The sequence below is a fragment of the Coffea arabica genome, chromosome 7e, assembly GCF_036785885.1.
Source record: "Coffea arabica cultivar ET-39 chromosome 7e, Coffea Arabica ET-39 HiFi, whole genome shotgun sequence".
In the NCBI taxonomy this organism is placed as follows: Eukaryota; Viridiplantae; Streptophyta; class Magnoliopsida; order Gentianales; family Rubiaceae; genus Coffea; species Coffea arabica.
This window is the reverse complement of record NC_092323.1, coordinates 3,728,494-3,743,610: the sequence shown is the minus strand read 5'-3', so window position 1 is coordinate 3,743,610 and position 15,117 is coordinate 3,728,494. Positions and strand designations below refer to the sequence as shown.

At 34.8% G+C, this 15,117-nt stretch overlaps 2 protein-coding genes across 2 annotated transcripts; both read right to left on the bottom strand.

Moving 5' to 3' along the window:
* Positions 1-538: 538 nt before the first annotated feature.
* Positions 539-2,079, bottom strand: LOC140011176 (NAC domain-containing protein 92-like). Its single transcript, XM_072059766.1, has 3 exons — positions 1,758-2,079; positions 1,387-1,664; positions 539-1,294 (listed from the first exon to the last, which is right to left on the bottom strand). Exons 1-3 carry the CDS (start codon positions 1,942-1,944, stop codon positions 704-706), a joined length of 1,056 nt encoding a protein of 351 aa, XP_071915867.1. The 5' UTR covers positions 1,945-2,079; the 3' UTR covers positions 539-703.
* A 10,594-nt stretch (positions 2,080-12,673) lies between these two features.
* Positions 12,674-14,033, bottom strand: LOC113698026 (casparian strip membrane protein 1). Its single transcript, XM_027217691.2, has 3 exons — positions 13,706-14,033; positions 13,405-13,528; positions 12,674-13,204 (listed from the first exon to the last, which is right to left on the bottom strand). The coding sequence occupies exons 1-3, from the start codon at positions 13,945-13,947 to the stop codon at positions 13,001-13,003; spliced, it is 570 nt and encodes a 189-aa protein (XP_027073492.1). The 5' UTR covers positions 13,948-14,033; the 3' UTR covers positions 12,674-13,000.
* Positions 14,034-15,117: the final 1,084 nt, after the last annotated feature.

Below are 15,117 nucleotides of genomic sequence, written 5' to 3'. Positions count from 1 at the left end.
ATGTGATGTATGTGAGATAGAAATATGATTAGGAAAAAAAAAATGTATTGAAAATTATATTTGTGATACAAGTAAATAATTTTTGACCAAATAACGGCTATCCAATCACACTTGGCAGCCTTTATATCCTTTTTCTTTTTTCCACAGGAGATTTAATGATGCCTTTCGGGAAAGCCTGATGAAGAATTGACGCTCATGTCATGTGAGCTGTATCGCCTAATTTTACTGTTTCTTCAAGTGCGTGATTCTCATTACTTCTCATAATAAATAAATTACAATTCCTCTCCGTCTTATGCATGTAAACAAGAAAAAAAAAATATTTCTAATCAAATTTCTTCAACATTAAATTAAAAAAATCTTCAATCTTAATATGAAAAACTCTTATGTATAACAGAAGACTTGCATGTAACAAACCCTGGCGATGAAGGCAAAAACTAGAGGAGGGTTTTAACCTGGGATACCTTGGCACAATTATTGTAATACTAAATAGACACCACATTCTACACTGCAGTTTCTTTTTGGAGCTAATAGATTGCATGCAGTTCTTGCATAACAATGACAATAACAATAATTGATTTCAGAAAAATCTGTACACAAACTTGTTCCGCCAACAACTTCAGCCAGAATTAAGACTCCATCTTTTCAACATGATCTCTTCATCTCTTTTTTTTTTTTTTTGGGCTGTCTCTTCAAATAATCAAATTCAATAATTCCAGAGACACTCGAGGTCCACGGGTCCAGCTGAAGTGATTGGACATTCGAGATAGCCAAAAGGCCTGAAATCAGAAAGAGAAGAGGACATATCTGTGCTAATTCCACCAGTGCTCTGGGAGACTTCAGATTTGGCATTTCCATTTGATTCGTAATCATCGAACAAAAGCTTCAGTATGGACTGATCTTGCATGAAAACAGAATCTGTATAGTGCAGGTGATCCATATGCGGCATGATCTGAGCAGCAAGAATTGAATTTGGAGTTGAAAATTTAGGCGAAATCAAGGAAGCAGGGGAGAAAGCAGAGATATTTGAAGCCGAAGTTGCATAAGGAGTTTTGATCAAGTCGGCGTACTGGGGCTTTTGGTCCTCCACCTCCATTGGGTTGGAGAAGCGGGTCACGTTGGATGCCTCAGCAACTGTGGTTCTCGTTTGAGCTTCATCAGAGGACAGATCCATTAAGGGAGGCAGCTCCGAAGAACTCGAATCATCACGACAATTTGTCGCCCTGGTTAGCCCTGAAATGTGTATTTTCTTCCCTTCCGAGCTCTTTTTAAAGATTCTACAGATTACCCATTCATTCTGGGAGGATAAAATCAGAAACATTGACCGGTAAGCATCGTCCAGTAGTCAATAGTAACAGAAGAAGGGAAACAGAGGATCGATGTTCTTACCTTTTCTGCTCTAGAGGCACCATGAATGGAATTCTTCCCCTCTGGTCTGTACTCATGCATGACCCAATTGGTCTTCTCTCCTTTGGGAGCTCTCCCTTTGTAGAAAACCAGAGTCTTCTTCATCCCCACGAGCTTTTTCACTTTGAAAATTTCCTTATCTTTACCAGTTGCCTTCCAATATCCCGCATCAGTGGCTCTATTTGTCCTCATCCCTGTTGGGTACTTTCTGTCTCTGACACAAAAGAAATACCACTCTTTTTCTCCCAACTTCGCTCTCCCTGCATTTTGCAAGAGCTAATTAGATTTTGTGCATGCAGAAAGAAAGAAAAAAAAACTATTTTTAGAGAATAGTAGTATAGAAAATCACTCACATGGCAAATCCCAAGGCTCAACCTTGTTTAAGTCCACCTCCCCAATTGCTATTGCGCTGAAACTGTAGTCAAGAACCTTTGGAGATAAATAATGAGTTATGAGCTCTTCATCACTTGGATGAAATCTAAACCCTGGAGGCAATTCCATCTTTTCATCATCATCTGTTACAGCAGAGACATTTTCCATTTCTCGCGTCACTTATAAGTAATATCTACCTCAAGTAATATATTTCCAGCAGGTAAAGTTTGGTTTAAAAGTTGTATCCAAATTCCCTGTAAAGAACCTAGCTAATTAACAGTCTTTGAAAGAGGATTTAGGAAGAAGAATTAACCCTCTAATTAAGCCCAAAGTTCTAAACTAGGCTTTGAAGACCTCTAAAATCCCACCGTGGAAGACAATCAATACAGGGGAAAAGAAAGCAAGCAAGGATTGTTATGGATTCTTGATATATATGTTTTGTTTTTAAAAGAGAAATGAAGACCATAAGCATAGAGAAGTGGGTTTGGGATGTGTAAAGGTTGAAAGTTGGAAATATGAGGAGCACAACTGCATAAATAGAGAGTGCTTTCCCACATGAGATGAGAGAAAGAAGCGTGGTTTGTAAGGCAACTTAGGTTGGCAGTTTAGTCTATCATTTGACCTGGAACACCTTATCTTCCTACTCTGCTATCGCATATGATTACAACTCTAGTTGCATTAAATTAATTCAAGTGCACAATCATATGCGTAGTTATTAGGTAAAGAAGGAAATTTTAAAGGTTCAGACTTGCTCAGTTAGTTGGCCATTTGTTTAACCAAAGTCATCTACTTGCAACAATCGCATAGCAAAGATAACTACTCAATTTTTGCAGTGCTCACCCTCGTTCTTCTCGTTTTAAAAATAGAAGAAAGAATTACGTACTGCCACTGGAACATATTATACACTTACTATCATATCATATCAACAACCTCGTAGACCACAAAAGCCCACGTTCAATTCATGGCATAATCATCATCAGTTGATGGCTTGCCTAGGATCTTTAAACCTGGTTCATTAGTTGATAGTTTGATTTACATCGTATTACCCTGCTCTTCTCTTCTTAAAGGTACGTTAAACAAAAAAAAAACCCGTCAAATTTAACAGGCTGCAGCACTAAATCAGCTATCGACTTTCAGGTGAAGTCAGAGAAGAAATCAAAGGATTTTGCCAATATGGTTAACTGAGACCACACGTGTGACTAAACCTGTACAAACCCGCGCCGGATAAATATGACTTGTTCCTTCCATCTGCTTTCTTGAATTTCCAGTACGGATGATTGTTGGAAAAGGATAAAGAAAACTACGTACAAATGTTGAGAGACAATAATATCGAATCACATACCTAAAAACGTTTTTTTTTTATTTTCTTTTTAAAGCAAGAAAATGATGAAATTTAAGAAGCGAAAGGAAAAAGGATGATTGCATCAATAATGTAGCCCAGTGAACTCAAAGTGACCTGAAACTCTTCGCTTTGAGTTTGTGTTCAAACTTGAGGTTCTAAACCGTACTTACTTTCTTTATGTGCATTCTCCATGTCATGCACTCTGTCAGAACTCAGATGACGATCAATTAATGATAGTCTGCTGAAAGTCTTCAAATTCAGTGTGAAGTCTGAGGTGTCAACCTTATCATCATCGACAAATGAATGCATGATTGGCATGCCAATGTTAAGGTTTTTTTTAAAAAAATAAAAAAAAATAGGGAACGAATGATAGGGGGCTGAGGTTTGGACGGGAGGCCTTAAAATTCCGGATTCCTTTGCTCTCCGCATGCGCCTACTCAAATCAAGATTCAAGACAGTAAAGTATAGTATAGAGCACAGTTACGTTGCATACTTGTATAGCTGCACCCGGATTTTCAGCAAAAGTCATTTTAATAATGAATGTTAATTTTTGAACGCAAAATGAAGAAATGTCCAAATCTTCCTGCCTTGCTTTGTAGACTTTTTAGGTTGGATGGTTCTATTTCCATTCTCAAGTCCACTCCCACTCCCTGCGGTGTTTTTCGATCTAGGCAAAGTAAGCCATAAATTCTTTATGCATGGGATTACGTTTCACTATTCGTTGCTTGATGCATTTGGGGACGAGATGCAACCGACTTCCCTCATCGAGTGGTTGGGGTTTGGCAGCAATATACAGTTGTTTGCCAGTTTTGAACTGTGTACTACAACTGTTAAGTTACTGGACAGGACACGAGTTCTGCCTGCAAAATACTAGTGTAAATTCTTAACACTACTATTTAATAGGTTTCTTATATTTTTGTCAAAATATATATACATATATATATATATATTTGCATGTACTGGCTGGATTAAAATCGTACTCATTTTTTATAATCATCTTTTACTATTCATTATCAAGAATGATTAATTTGTCTCCGTTTCACCGGGGTGTTTGTTATCTCTCTCATACGCTTGATGCTCAGGGCTGGGTAAAAAGGGTACTTCAGCATAAAACACAACCTGCCTAACCATCATTATTGACTGATGACTGACCGACCAAGAGAGAAAACCGTCAGCATCCCCGCTAATCCCACAGCAACCTCGTTCTGATCCGGACTTCACCTCGAAGTCATACTCAAGAGACAGTTGTTTATGCTTATTAGTATAGCTTCTATAAGATCAGGTTTGGCCTGCAAGAATCTTTTTCCGAGTAGGATTATAGTCAAAAATAAAAAAAAAAATAACCCAGACGCATGGTTTCAAGAAGTCATTTGGTTTTGGAAGTTCTAGCTGAAGTCCAAAAGCAATTTCCTTTCTCTATTCTTTTTTTGCTTCTCCCTCTAGTTCATAGTCTTGGCAATAGAATAGAAGGTACGACAGTAACTTTTGAAAAATTTTACTAACAGCAAGCGTGCAAAACTAGGGAGCAATAATAGAACACACTAATAATCTGTCGCATGAGACATCCCATCATCCAATAATTGACAAAGATGTAAACAAATCAGTGGATAATCCTAGCTACCTAACCCCAAGAAAAGAAAAGAGTAAAGAATGAAGGATAGGGGTTGGGCTAGTGCGGGATGATTAAACCGGTCAATCGGGTCATCTGAATCAGATTTTAATAAGCCAAACTTCGACTTATAAATTAATGTTAATTTCGGATTTCGAGTTATGAGTTTCGAATTGATAAATATGAAAATTATATTTGACTTACAAAATGTTCGGATTGTGAGTTTAATTCAAATTTAGTCCAAGTTTACTTATTACTCTTTAATTTTTTTAATATAATTACTATAACTATTAAATTCTAAAATTAGTTTAACATCCACAGAACTAGTTTCGAATTAGACCTGTCAATCGGGTCACCTAAATCGGATTTTAGTAAGCTAAACTTCGACTTATAAGTTAATGTTACTTTCGAATTTCGAATTAAGAGTTTCGAATTGATAAATATGAAAATTATATTTGACTTACAAAATATTCGGGTTGTGAGTCTAATTCAAGTTTATTCCAAGTTCACTTATTACTCTTTAATTTTCTTAATATAATTACTATAACTATTGTTATGAAACAATTAAAAGTATGGATGTCCCTTTGTATTCCCAAGAGAATTAATTCTTGATTTATGGTTACATTATGTATAGAAGTTACAATCTATAAATCTATTCATGTAGTGGAGAAACCGTTTCATAGATTTCTTCATATTCTTGTAGTAATAGGTGTTTAATAGAATTGATGTACCTTTAATCTTGTAGTACCTATATATAGAGGTACATTGACACCCTTTGGGAAGACTTTTGTATTAGTTGGAATCATAAAAATATCATTCTCCATTTCTCTACATCTTTCTCTAATATCTCCATTTATACTATAGTAGTTTATTAGTTTTACAACACGTTATCAGCACGAGTCTCTCGAGTCTCTATTTTTTAGCAAAAGGTGAAAACAGAGCCTCTACCTTGAGTAAAAGTGAAACAAGAGATTTTGCCCATATTTTTTTGGTAACTTCGGTCTACTTATTGAGGTAAATTTTTGACACATAAATTTATTTCAATTTCTTATGACTAACATTTGAATGATCAAAAAATACAAGTGTCTATTGTTGAGCAATCATTAAACACAAATATATACTGTTTGACATCTCTGAGGTAATATTTCTCCTTTTAATTATACTTATTTATCTTTAGAATTATTTGTTATAAATACTTATATTCTGATGCAATGAATTTTGGAGATGTTATTATAGAAAATCAATTATATTTCAGAATCTACTTGTCCTTTGAAATATTTAAAGAAAAAGATTCGATCACCTGAAGATGGTCGTTCTTAAACAAAAAGATTTGGCCACCAGAAAATGCTCATTATTTCAAAAGCCTGGTATGATAAATTTACCTATGGCTACAAGAACATAATTCTGTAATTTTCAGAATTACTTCTCAGTTGAAATTGTGTCGAAAAAATTTTACTCATAAGATATATTGAAAATGATATTCTCCACAATTAATTTCTCGAATATGCTCCTGTAGTAGTAATATTGAGAGAAAATCTTAGAAGTATTCTGTACTTATTGTATGCTAGTTCTAGTCCATTCCCAGAAGTGAATGTGACTAAATTTTAATTTACTAGTTATGGTTGATGCCATAACTATGATTTTGGTAAATATGTATTTTACCATGACAAGAGAAAAAGTTACCACTTGAAGTGGGATAATAATGATAAGGACAAGAAAGTAAGGATCCTGAAGATAAACGTCCCGAAGTACATTTGACGAATCAAAATTATAATAGCATTTTCACATGACAAATTTCTTTAAACGCCCTGAAGGTGTATGATGATTGATTTAATTTATAATAGTAATTGACTTTTTTTCCTGAAGAAGAAATGGATGTTAAATATTTGAGATCAAAAGATTATGGTGATGATATTTGTCCCATAAAAATTATGGTGACAATGATATGTGTCTCATTAATAAGTGCTACTACATACATTATATTCCAGTAAGATAGACAAACACAATCAATAGTTGTGCTCAAATGATTGAAAACTCCAGAAGAGTCACTACTATATTTCTCACTGTAGGAGAAAAAATTATCATAAATAAAGCACTACTTTTTATGATATCTCGAAAAATTTATTGAATTTGAATATTCGTCGAAATGGATATCAAATTGAGACATTAAATAAGACAATGATAAAGATCATGTTTAGAAATCAAATGAGATAAAGGTTAATTATATCATACTAATCATTCGAGAGAGAAATGGTTATGGATATAGTTGTCTTCATTCTCATTTGATTTATAATCATCACCTGCAGTAAACCAAAAGTTTACTGATCCCAATAGATATATAATTTGACAAAAGTGAAAATATTTGAGAGCCGACAAATATTTATACATATCCCCTTCATATTATATATGGCTCTAAAAAAAATTTAAAATTTATGTTGGGTATGAATCACCTTTTACGATTAAGTATTGTAAAATATTGATGGGTAATCTATTGAATGATTTATTTATTCTGATGAACTACGATTCCCGACATTAGGGGGAGGAAAAAATCAACCGAAAGAAAATCATCTGAAAAATTGGATTTCCTCGATCCTCATACAAAATAATATGAACTAAAAGTTCAAGAAATTCTTCATTTGTAGAAAGTTATATTTATCGACTTCAAAAGAGTTATTAAATCAACTAGTCCTGCAGGAAATATTCTGGTTAAAATTAATGTCCCTGAAGGGCATGCACAAGTACTACAAATAAATTTAAGACCGGCCTACCTAAATAAGGTATAAATTGATTTCAAATATCTCCGGAGATTAAATAAATATCATGACAAATTTAACCTCTTGAAGAGGTCGCTCCTGAAGAGCCAACTCCTGAAGAGAATGAAATCATATAAAATTTAATTGGAATCTAATGAAATGTAGCACTTGATATTATTGAAGTTGATGAGAATCATGAATCTAGATCAGTTGATGAATGTCGGTATAGAAATGATTGGGCAAAGTGGAAAGATGCGATCCAATCTAAATTAGATTTATTGGTTAAAAGAAAAATTTTTGGACTTGTAGTCCAAACACCTAAAGGTGTAAAGTTAGTAGCTTAAGAATTTTCACAAAGGCCTGAATTTGATTATGATGAAACGTTTTCACCTGTAGTGGATGCTATCACATTTAGATATCTTGTGAGTTTTGCAGTACATGAAAAACTAGAGATGCGTTTAATGGACGTTGTTATTTTATATGAAAATTTTGAAAATGATATTTATATGAGAATTTCTGAAAAATTCAACATGCCTGAAGCATGCAAATCAAATGCTAAAGATATTTATTCTATTAAATTATAAAGGTCTTTGTATCGGTTCAAATAATTTGGACGTATGTGGCATAACCGCCTCAATGAATGTCTAACTAAAGAAGGTTATACCAATGATCCAATATGTCCATGTGTTTTTATCAAGAAAAATGGATCAAATTTTGTGATAATTGTTGTATATGTTGATGATCTAAATTTGATTGAAACTTGTGAAGAGATTCAAAATAGTGTTGAATATTTGAAGAAAGAATTTGAGATCAATGATTTTGGAAAGACAAAATTCTGCATTGATTTACAAATTAAACATTTGAAAAGTTAAATTTTTATCCACCAAACTGCATATACCCGGAAGGTATTAAAGCGGTTTTATATGGATAAGACACATATATTAAATACTTCAATGGTCGTCAGATCATTATATCCTAATAAAGATCCTTTTAGATCGCGAGAGGAAGATGAAGAGATACTTGATCCTGAAGTACCATATATCAGTGCAATTAGCGAAGAATATTGGAATGCGACGATTAAAAGATCTCAAATGATGTTTGCATCAGAGGAAGAAATTAATACACAATAATAGTGTACTCTTTTTCCTTCACTAGGGTTTTTGTCCCAATGAATTTTTCCCTGGTAAGGTTTTAACGAGGCATATTCTTTGTGTAATGGACATCCAAGGGGGAGTGTTATGAAACAATTAAAAGTATGGATGTCCCTTTGTATTCTCAAGAGGATTAATTCTTGATTTATGGTTACATTATGTATATAAGTTACAATCCATAAATCTATTCATATAGTGGAGAAACCGTTTCATAGGTTTCTTCATATTCTTGTAATAGTGGGTGTTTAATAGAATTGATTTACCTTTAATCTTGTAGTACCTATATATAGAGGTACATTGACACCTTTTAGGAAGACTTTTGTATTAGTTGGAATCATAAGAATATCATTTTCAATTTCTCTACATCTTTCTCTAATATCTCCATTTATACTATAGTAGTTTATTAGTTTTACAACAACTATTAAATTCTAAAACTAGTTTAACATCCACAGAACTACAACATTAAAACTACACACGAACTAGTAATAGTTTATTAAAAAGTATATAAACTAAAAAATGTTCAGCAATAATAAATCCAATTAGTTCAAAATGCATGAAAAATAGTACTAAAATATAATGAACGCTCAATACATCTTCAAAGCTCTTCAATTTGCTTGTACAAAGATTTGTCATTCTAAATCTTTTGACATAATTTTGTATATCTAATATTTCTTATATATACTAATATAATTTGACACATAACTCATAAGTATAAAGTATTAATATTATATATTTAGACATATAATCGCATATATGTATATGTGTGTGTGTATATATCAAAATATGAATATATTATATATAATTTATATATATAGAAATGGATTAAAGGATCGAGCCTATATTCGGTTTGAGCCTAATAAGACCTAATCTCGGGTCAAATTTAATTATGACTTGATATTTAAGTTCAAACTCTGACCAACTCAGTGAAAGGTAAGTTTATCGGGGCTTTTTTTCGGATTGAATAGGCTAAGTTTGGGCTGACCTGATTCTATTAACAGTCACTGGATGATTATAATTATAATAACTACGCATCATTATCCTAGTTTTTGGACGTAATACTGGCAGTGCGTAATACGAAAATGCTTCCCTTTGGAGTTTGTCAGGAACCATGCATTTGCCGAATGAAACCAACTTGAATATCCCCAAAGTTTAGCAACTCGATTGTCGCAATGAATAGTTCCATGTTCTTGATCAGGCTAAATTAAGGACTTGGCCCTGTAGCACATAATTGAAGTAATATGTTCCTGAGACTAAAACCTTCCTAGGTTCGAGATATTCTTCAACCCCACCTCCCCCAAAAAAAAAAAACTATATGGGTCGTAAATCTTATATCACGTAAAATGGAGACGAGTGTCTATCACCTTCTACCAAAACAAAACAAAAAAAAAAAAGCAAAAGAAAAAAGTCAATTGTTATCATATGCTAGTCTTACCTTGAAAGAATTAGCAAAGGCTAACATGTCAAAATAGACGTCTATAGCTGAACAGGGCAACCGGAGGGTGATCTTTGTCAAATGCGTGTTAGCACCTTTAACTAGTTTTGGGAATTTCAAATTCCTGGGCAACTCTTTTGCGTCAGACGGACTAGATTAAAATAATACAATCATCTTACTCTGGCGTGAGAAGGAGAAGAATTGACTGTGCCTCCACCGCCGACGGACAGCCATCATCCCCATATTCTAAAATGGGGAGTTCCCATTGGACGCGGATCGATCAATTATTCAGATCGATGGTTAAGCGATGAAGTCTAAGTAAACAAAGAAAAGAAGAAATCGATGAGGTCTAAGTAAACCTACCGCTTTAGCTAAGTTTTGACTAGTGCACTTTAATAGTATTTTTTAAGCTCAACTGGCGATTTAGATGATAATGTCTCATCACTTCCAACATGAAACCGCCAAAGGGAACAAGCACGTGCCCTAATTTTATTCGTCTAATGCCCCCAAGTTGCGTGCGATGATTTTTTGCGGGGCTCTAATCTTAGTAAAGTTTCTCAATTTAGGCTAACAATTTTGAGATAAAAGCCTCCACTTTTGGAATACTACCGTAATATCTTTGATTTAACGGATAACAAACACTTTACTAGGAGTATTATTTTTCTTTGGGGCCTTGTCCGTTGATTTTGAGCAAATTAAACAAGGTCTATAGAAGCTAGAGAGGCACGATAAGAAGGTGGAAGAGTAACTTTATTCTTTCTTTCTTATTATTATATATATTTTTTGGTTTTTTTTTGGGGGGGGGGGTATTGGGGGAGAAAAAACCTTGATTATCATATTTTGAGCTGAAGAAGAAACATATATGGCCATGCAAGGATATAATTACTTGCACCCTGCTCTCGAGTGAGCTTGGGTGGATAGAATGGGTGTTGGCCAAAACACAAGTATGCCCTACTCATATTTAGGGTTGCAAACGGGTCGAGTCGAGTCGAGTTTTGATCTAATTGAATCGAATCTTAACATAAGTTTATGAAACTTGAACTTGACGAGTTCAAAATATAAAACTCGAACTCGAGTTCGACTCAAATTCGAGTTGAGCTCGAACTTAAAAAAAATTTAAAATAATTATTTTATTTTTAAAAAATAAATAGAATAATAATTTTTCTTAACAAATAATAAAATATTAGGAATATATATGTAATTTTACTATTAAAATAAAAATAAAAATAAATAAATATAATCGAATTCGAATCGACTCGCAAACTAACAAATTTAGTATTTTTGAACTCGAATTCGACTTAATCAACTTGAACTCGATGTTAACTGAACTTGAGTCGAGCTCGAACCCAATTGAGAGCGTCAGCCCTACTTATACCCACCGCTAGTATACAACAACACTATTAAAAGGAGACAAGCGATGCTTCTGGTTAGTCAAAACTTAATTAAGAAGATGTGCTAAATGAGAAACCAAAAGTGAGCCTTTCTCTTTTCGTCTTTTTGGGTGTAGAACTGAAGAAGTAAGTTAGGCGGTGACGGAACACCAAAGATCCATCATTCATTGCACAGAAGCCAATTATTACTCTAACATTTTAGGTTGAGGAGGGCAGAGGGGGTGCACAAATGCACAGAATCATGCCACCTCTTTAAATTGCGAACCAAAAGAAGGACTAGTGAAGGATAACAATCAATTATCGTCTTAGAATGGAAAGAGATTTTTACGTCCGGTATGCTGAGTGAGTGAATATCAACGAATCCCTGTCCCAACTACGAAGTAGAGCATCAAATGATTTGGTTTTAAACCAAAAGACAAATGCTAATTGGTTAAAGGATTAAGGACTGAAGGTTTATTGACTCAATCAACCCACCACGTGACGGATGATATCAAGGATGCATTAATGTGTCCAACGCGTGCTTATTTCGGCATGCACAAGGGTAACTTTTGCATACCGCACGATGAAGGCAAAGTTGCAACCATCTAGCGAACTGGCTCAAAGAATTGAGATCTACTCCATCAAGAAATCAAGGTCTTTTACCAATTGACCAATCCTGGTCTTAATAATATATTTTGTGTGTGTGTGTGTTTTTTTTGTGGGAAATGGTACAACATTTAGTTTCAATTTCCATTTATTTTAAATTTTTGTTGCCTTTTTTTTTTCTAAACAAAGAAAAATCACTTGTTATTTGAGGCATGGTAGGACGTCTGTTGGTTTTGCTAATCGTAGGTTCTTCTTTCCATCAGAACAATAGAGCCGTTATGCTCATTATTAAACTTGTTGAAGGGATGAAATATAACCTTCAGAATCAATAGTCAATCCTATTTTCGATAAAGGGCAGTTGACAATTGAATTTGATTTTGACCAGTATTTTCATATTCATAATAGTGTGAGAAGATGGACCGGCTCCAAGTTGTTCAAGAAATTACAAATTTTGGTCCACAAATAGATATGTACATTCCCTCCGCTTGGCTCAAATTTGATATTCCCATGTTTAAGTTGTCTAAACTGTTTTCACAAATGTGAGTTCTAAATGTGAGTGGTTGGCTTTGAGTGCCAAGTTTTGTTGGTACATCATGCATGTGGCTTTTTGGCCTACAAGTAAATAAGTCCACCATAAGCCAAATACTAGTGCTAATTTATATTTAGCCATTACATAAATATTTCTATTTGCTTGTGCGCTAATTAGTGGCTCATTTTGCAGCCAGGCTCTTTAATTAGCCTGAAATAATATGATATACTGATACTCAACAATTTATTGGATCCTAATTTGACAAATACACAATCAAAGTAGATAAACAAAATGATGAAAAATTAAAAAAAAAAAATCAATCTAAGCACTCAATATTTAGGGATGACCCAGAAAAAGTCACCCCCAGCACTGCAGCAGGTCGGATTTTTGAGCCATGAGAATCCGTCGGTTGGTGCCACACGAATAATTGAACTAATGGCGAGAGAGAGCAACGGCGGACATGGAAATCAAGAGCAGGAGCACGACAACTCCAATGAAGGAACCAACCAAAGCCCCCGCAACTCTGTCGCAGAAGGAGTTGTGCTGCTGACAGATGGCCCCACCATTGCCCTTGTGGGCCAAATGCACCATGGCGGCTGCTGAGGAAGCTCCACCCGTCAGATATGCCACCATCACCTAACAAACATTACACCATCACTACGTATCACTACATCGCTTTAGTTAGTTAATTAAGCCTAATAAATTGACCGTTTAGCCAGGACCAGGAGTTTTTATCTAAACTGCTTCATTTTTTCGTGCTGGGCTCAACCAAACAACGTAAATAGGAGTTTTTTTTGGGGGGAGGGGGGTGGGGGGGAGAGGGGGTGGTTGTTTACCGTGTCCAAAATGATCAAAATCACTCTAGTTACTCGGGCAGAACTCTTCAGAATATGGAAGATGGACAGTACGAGAGAAAGAACCAGGTAGCCGCATACTATTGCATTGGTAACCACCAGAAACCTGCCACATATATTTGTTTGAAACGAGAACTACTTTAGAAAGGAAAGAAAAAAAAAAGGGTTACTGCTTAAATGCAACGCAGCAAGACAATTGTCTTGAGGGGATGATCATCATTGATCAGTGATTAATATGATACTCCTAATTAAGAGATGCGGTTACAAGTTAAAAATGACATACGTGAATGTAGGAAGATCATCATATCCCGCCCCAAAACGAAAGAACCCTGCGAAAAACGGGCCAGACCCGTTGGCCGTTCCCACGGCAAGAGCACTCCCAAGGGTGCCAATTGCCGCAACCATTCTCATAACCAAGTCTAGTTTGGAAATCCCTCTGTTAGCCCCGGCTTTTGGAGCCGACTCATTGGACTCTTCGTCGACCTCAGGCTCGGGCGATACCTTTGTCTTCTTTTTGAAAGGCATTTTGCAACCAATTTCAGGGAGTATGAAACTGGGGTATTTTCGTGGTAGATTAGATCATTAGATTATGGTGCGATTAAACTGAAGAATGCAACTTCGATTTATACGATTCCTGTTGTTGAGTTGCGCCGCTGGTGAAACCGGAACTAAATTGGGAGGTAGACTCCCACTCAGTTTTTGGCCAACGACCAAAAATGTCCATTAATTGGTGGTCAGGTACCAGATGTTGGTACTTAATCCAATTTTGAATTTTCAAGCAGTCTATTCCATTGATGTCCGTTTCCTACCTTGGCCTTATAGTGAACGAAAATATAGGAAATATACAAATTTAAGATAGGCTCCGAAACATGACTCGCTGTATTTGAGGTAATTTTTATGGATATGAGCCCAAGATCATACTGAGGTGGCATGATCCAAGACCATTATGCTATTCTAGTCCAATTTGTGAAATATTACATTCACTCTACTCCATTTTATAAAAGAACCCAATGCTAGGACCATTTAGTGGTACCATGCAGCCCATCGTGTGGCGTTTGGGTGCGTTTTGAAAGAATTATATACGTGCTAAAAATATGAGCACAACCATGCCCATTTTCTTGATTGGATCTCATTATCAAGGTTAACGAACAAGCCTTATATTTATTATTTACACTCTATTTTTTTTGTTATTTGCACTATCACTATTTTTTTTATTACATAGTCTAATAAATAAAAATTATATGATTAGAATGATAGTAGGAGTGTGATTAATAAAAATGAATAATCTAATAAATAAATATTATATGATTAGAATGATAGTGGGAGTGTGATAAAAAAAAAAAGAGTGCAAATAACATTTCTCTATTTATTATTGCTATCGATATACCTTTTTTTTTTATCTTTTGAACGGAGAAGAGAACCTGTAGAGGATGGAAATGGCTCAGTTGCTACGTTTCTTCAAAGGAAGTAGGAGTAAGTAACAAACATGAAAAAGGGAAAACTCATGCCCTATCAATTACAATCAAGTATAAAACTATAGAGCCGAATGATACATGCTACAACTGTTTAAATAATGCCTTAATAAGACCAAGAATCTCCAGAACAATTTAAGGTAACACGTACGCTAGGACATTATAAAATCTACAAATTTTGCTTCTTATTAATTTCCCCATTACATTCCTCAAGACACCTAAA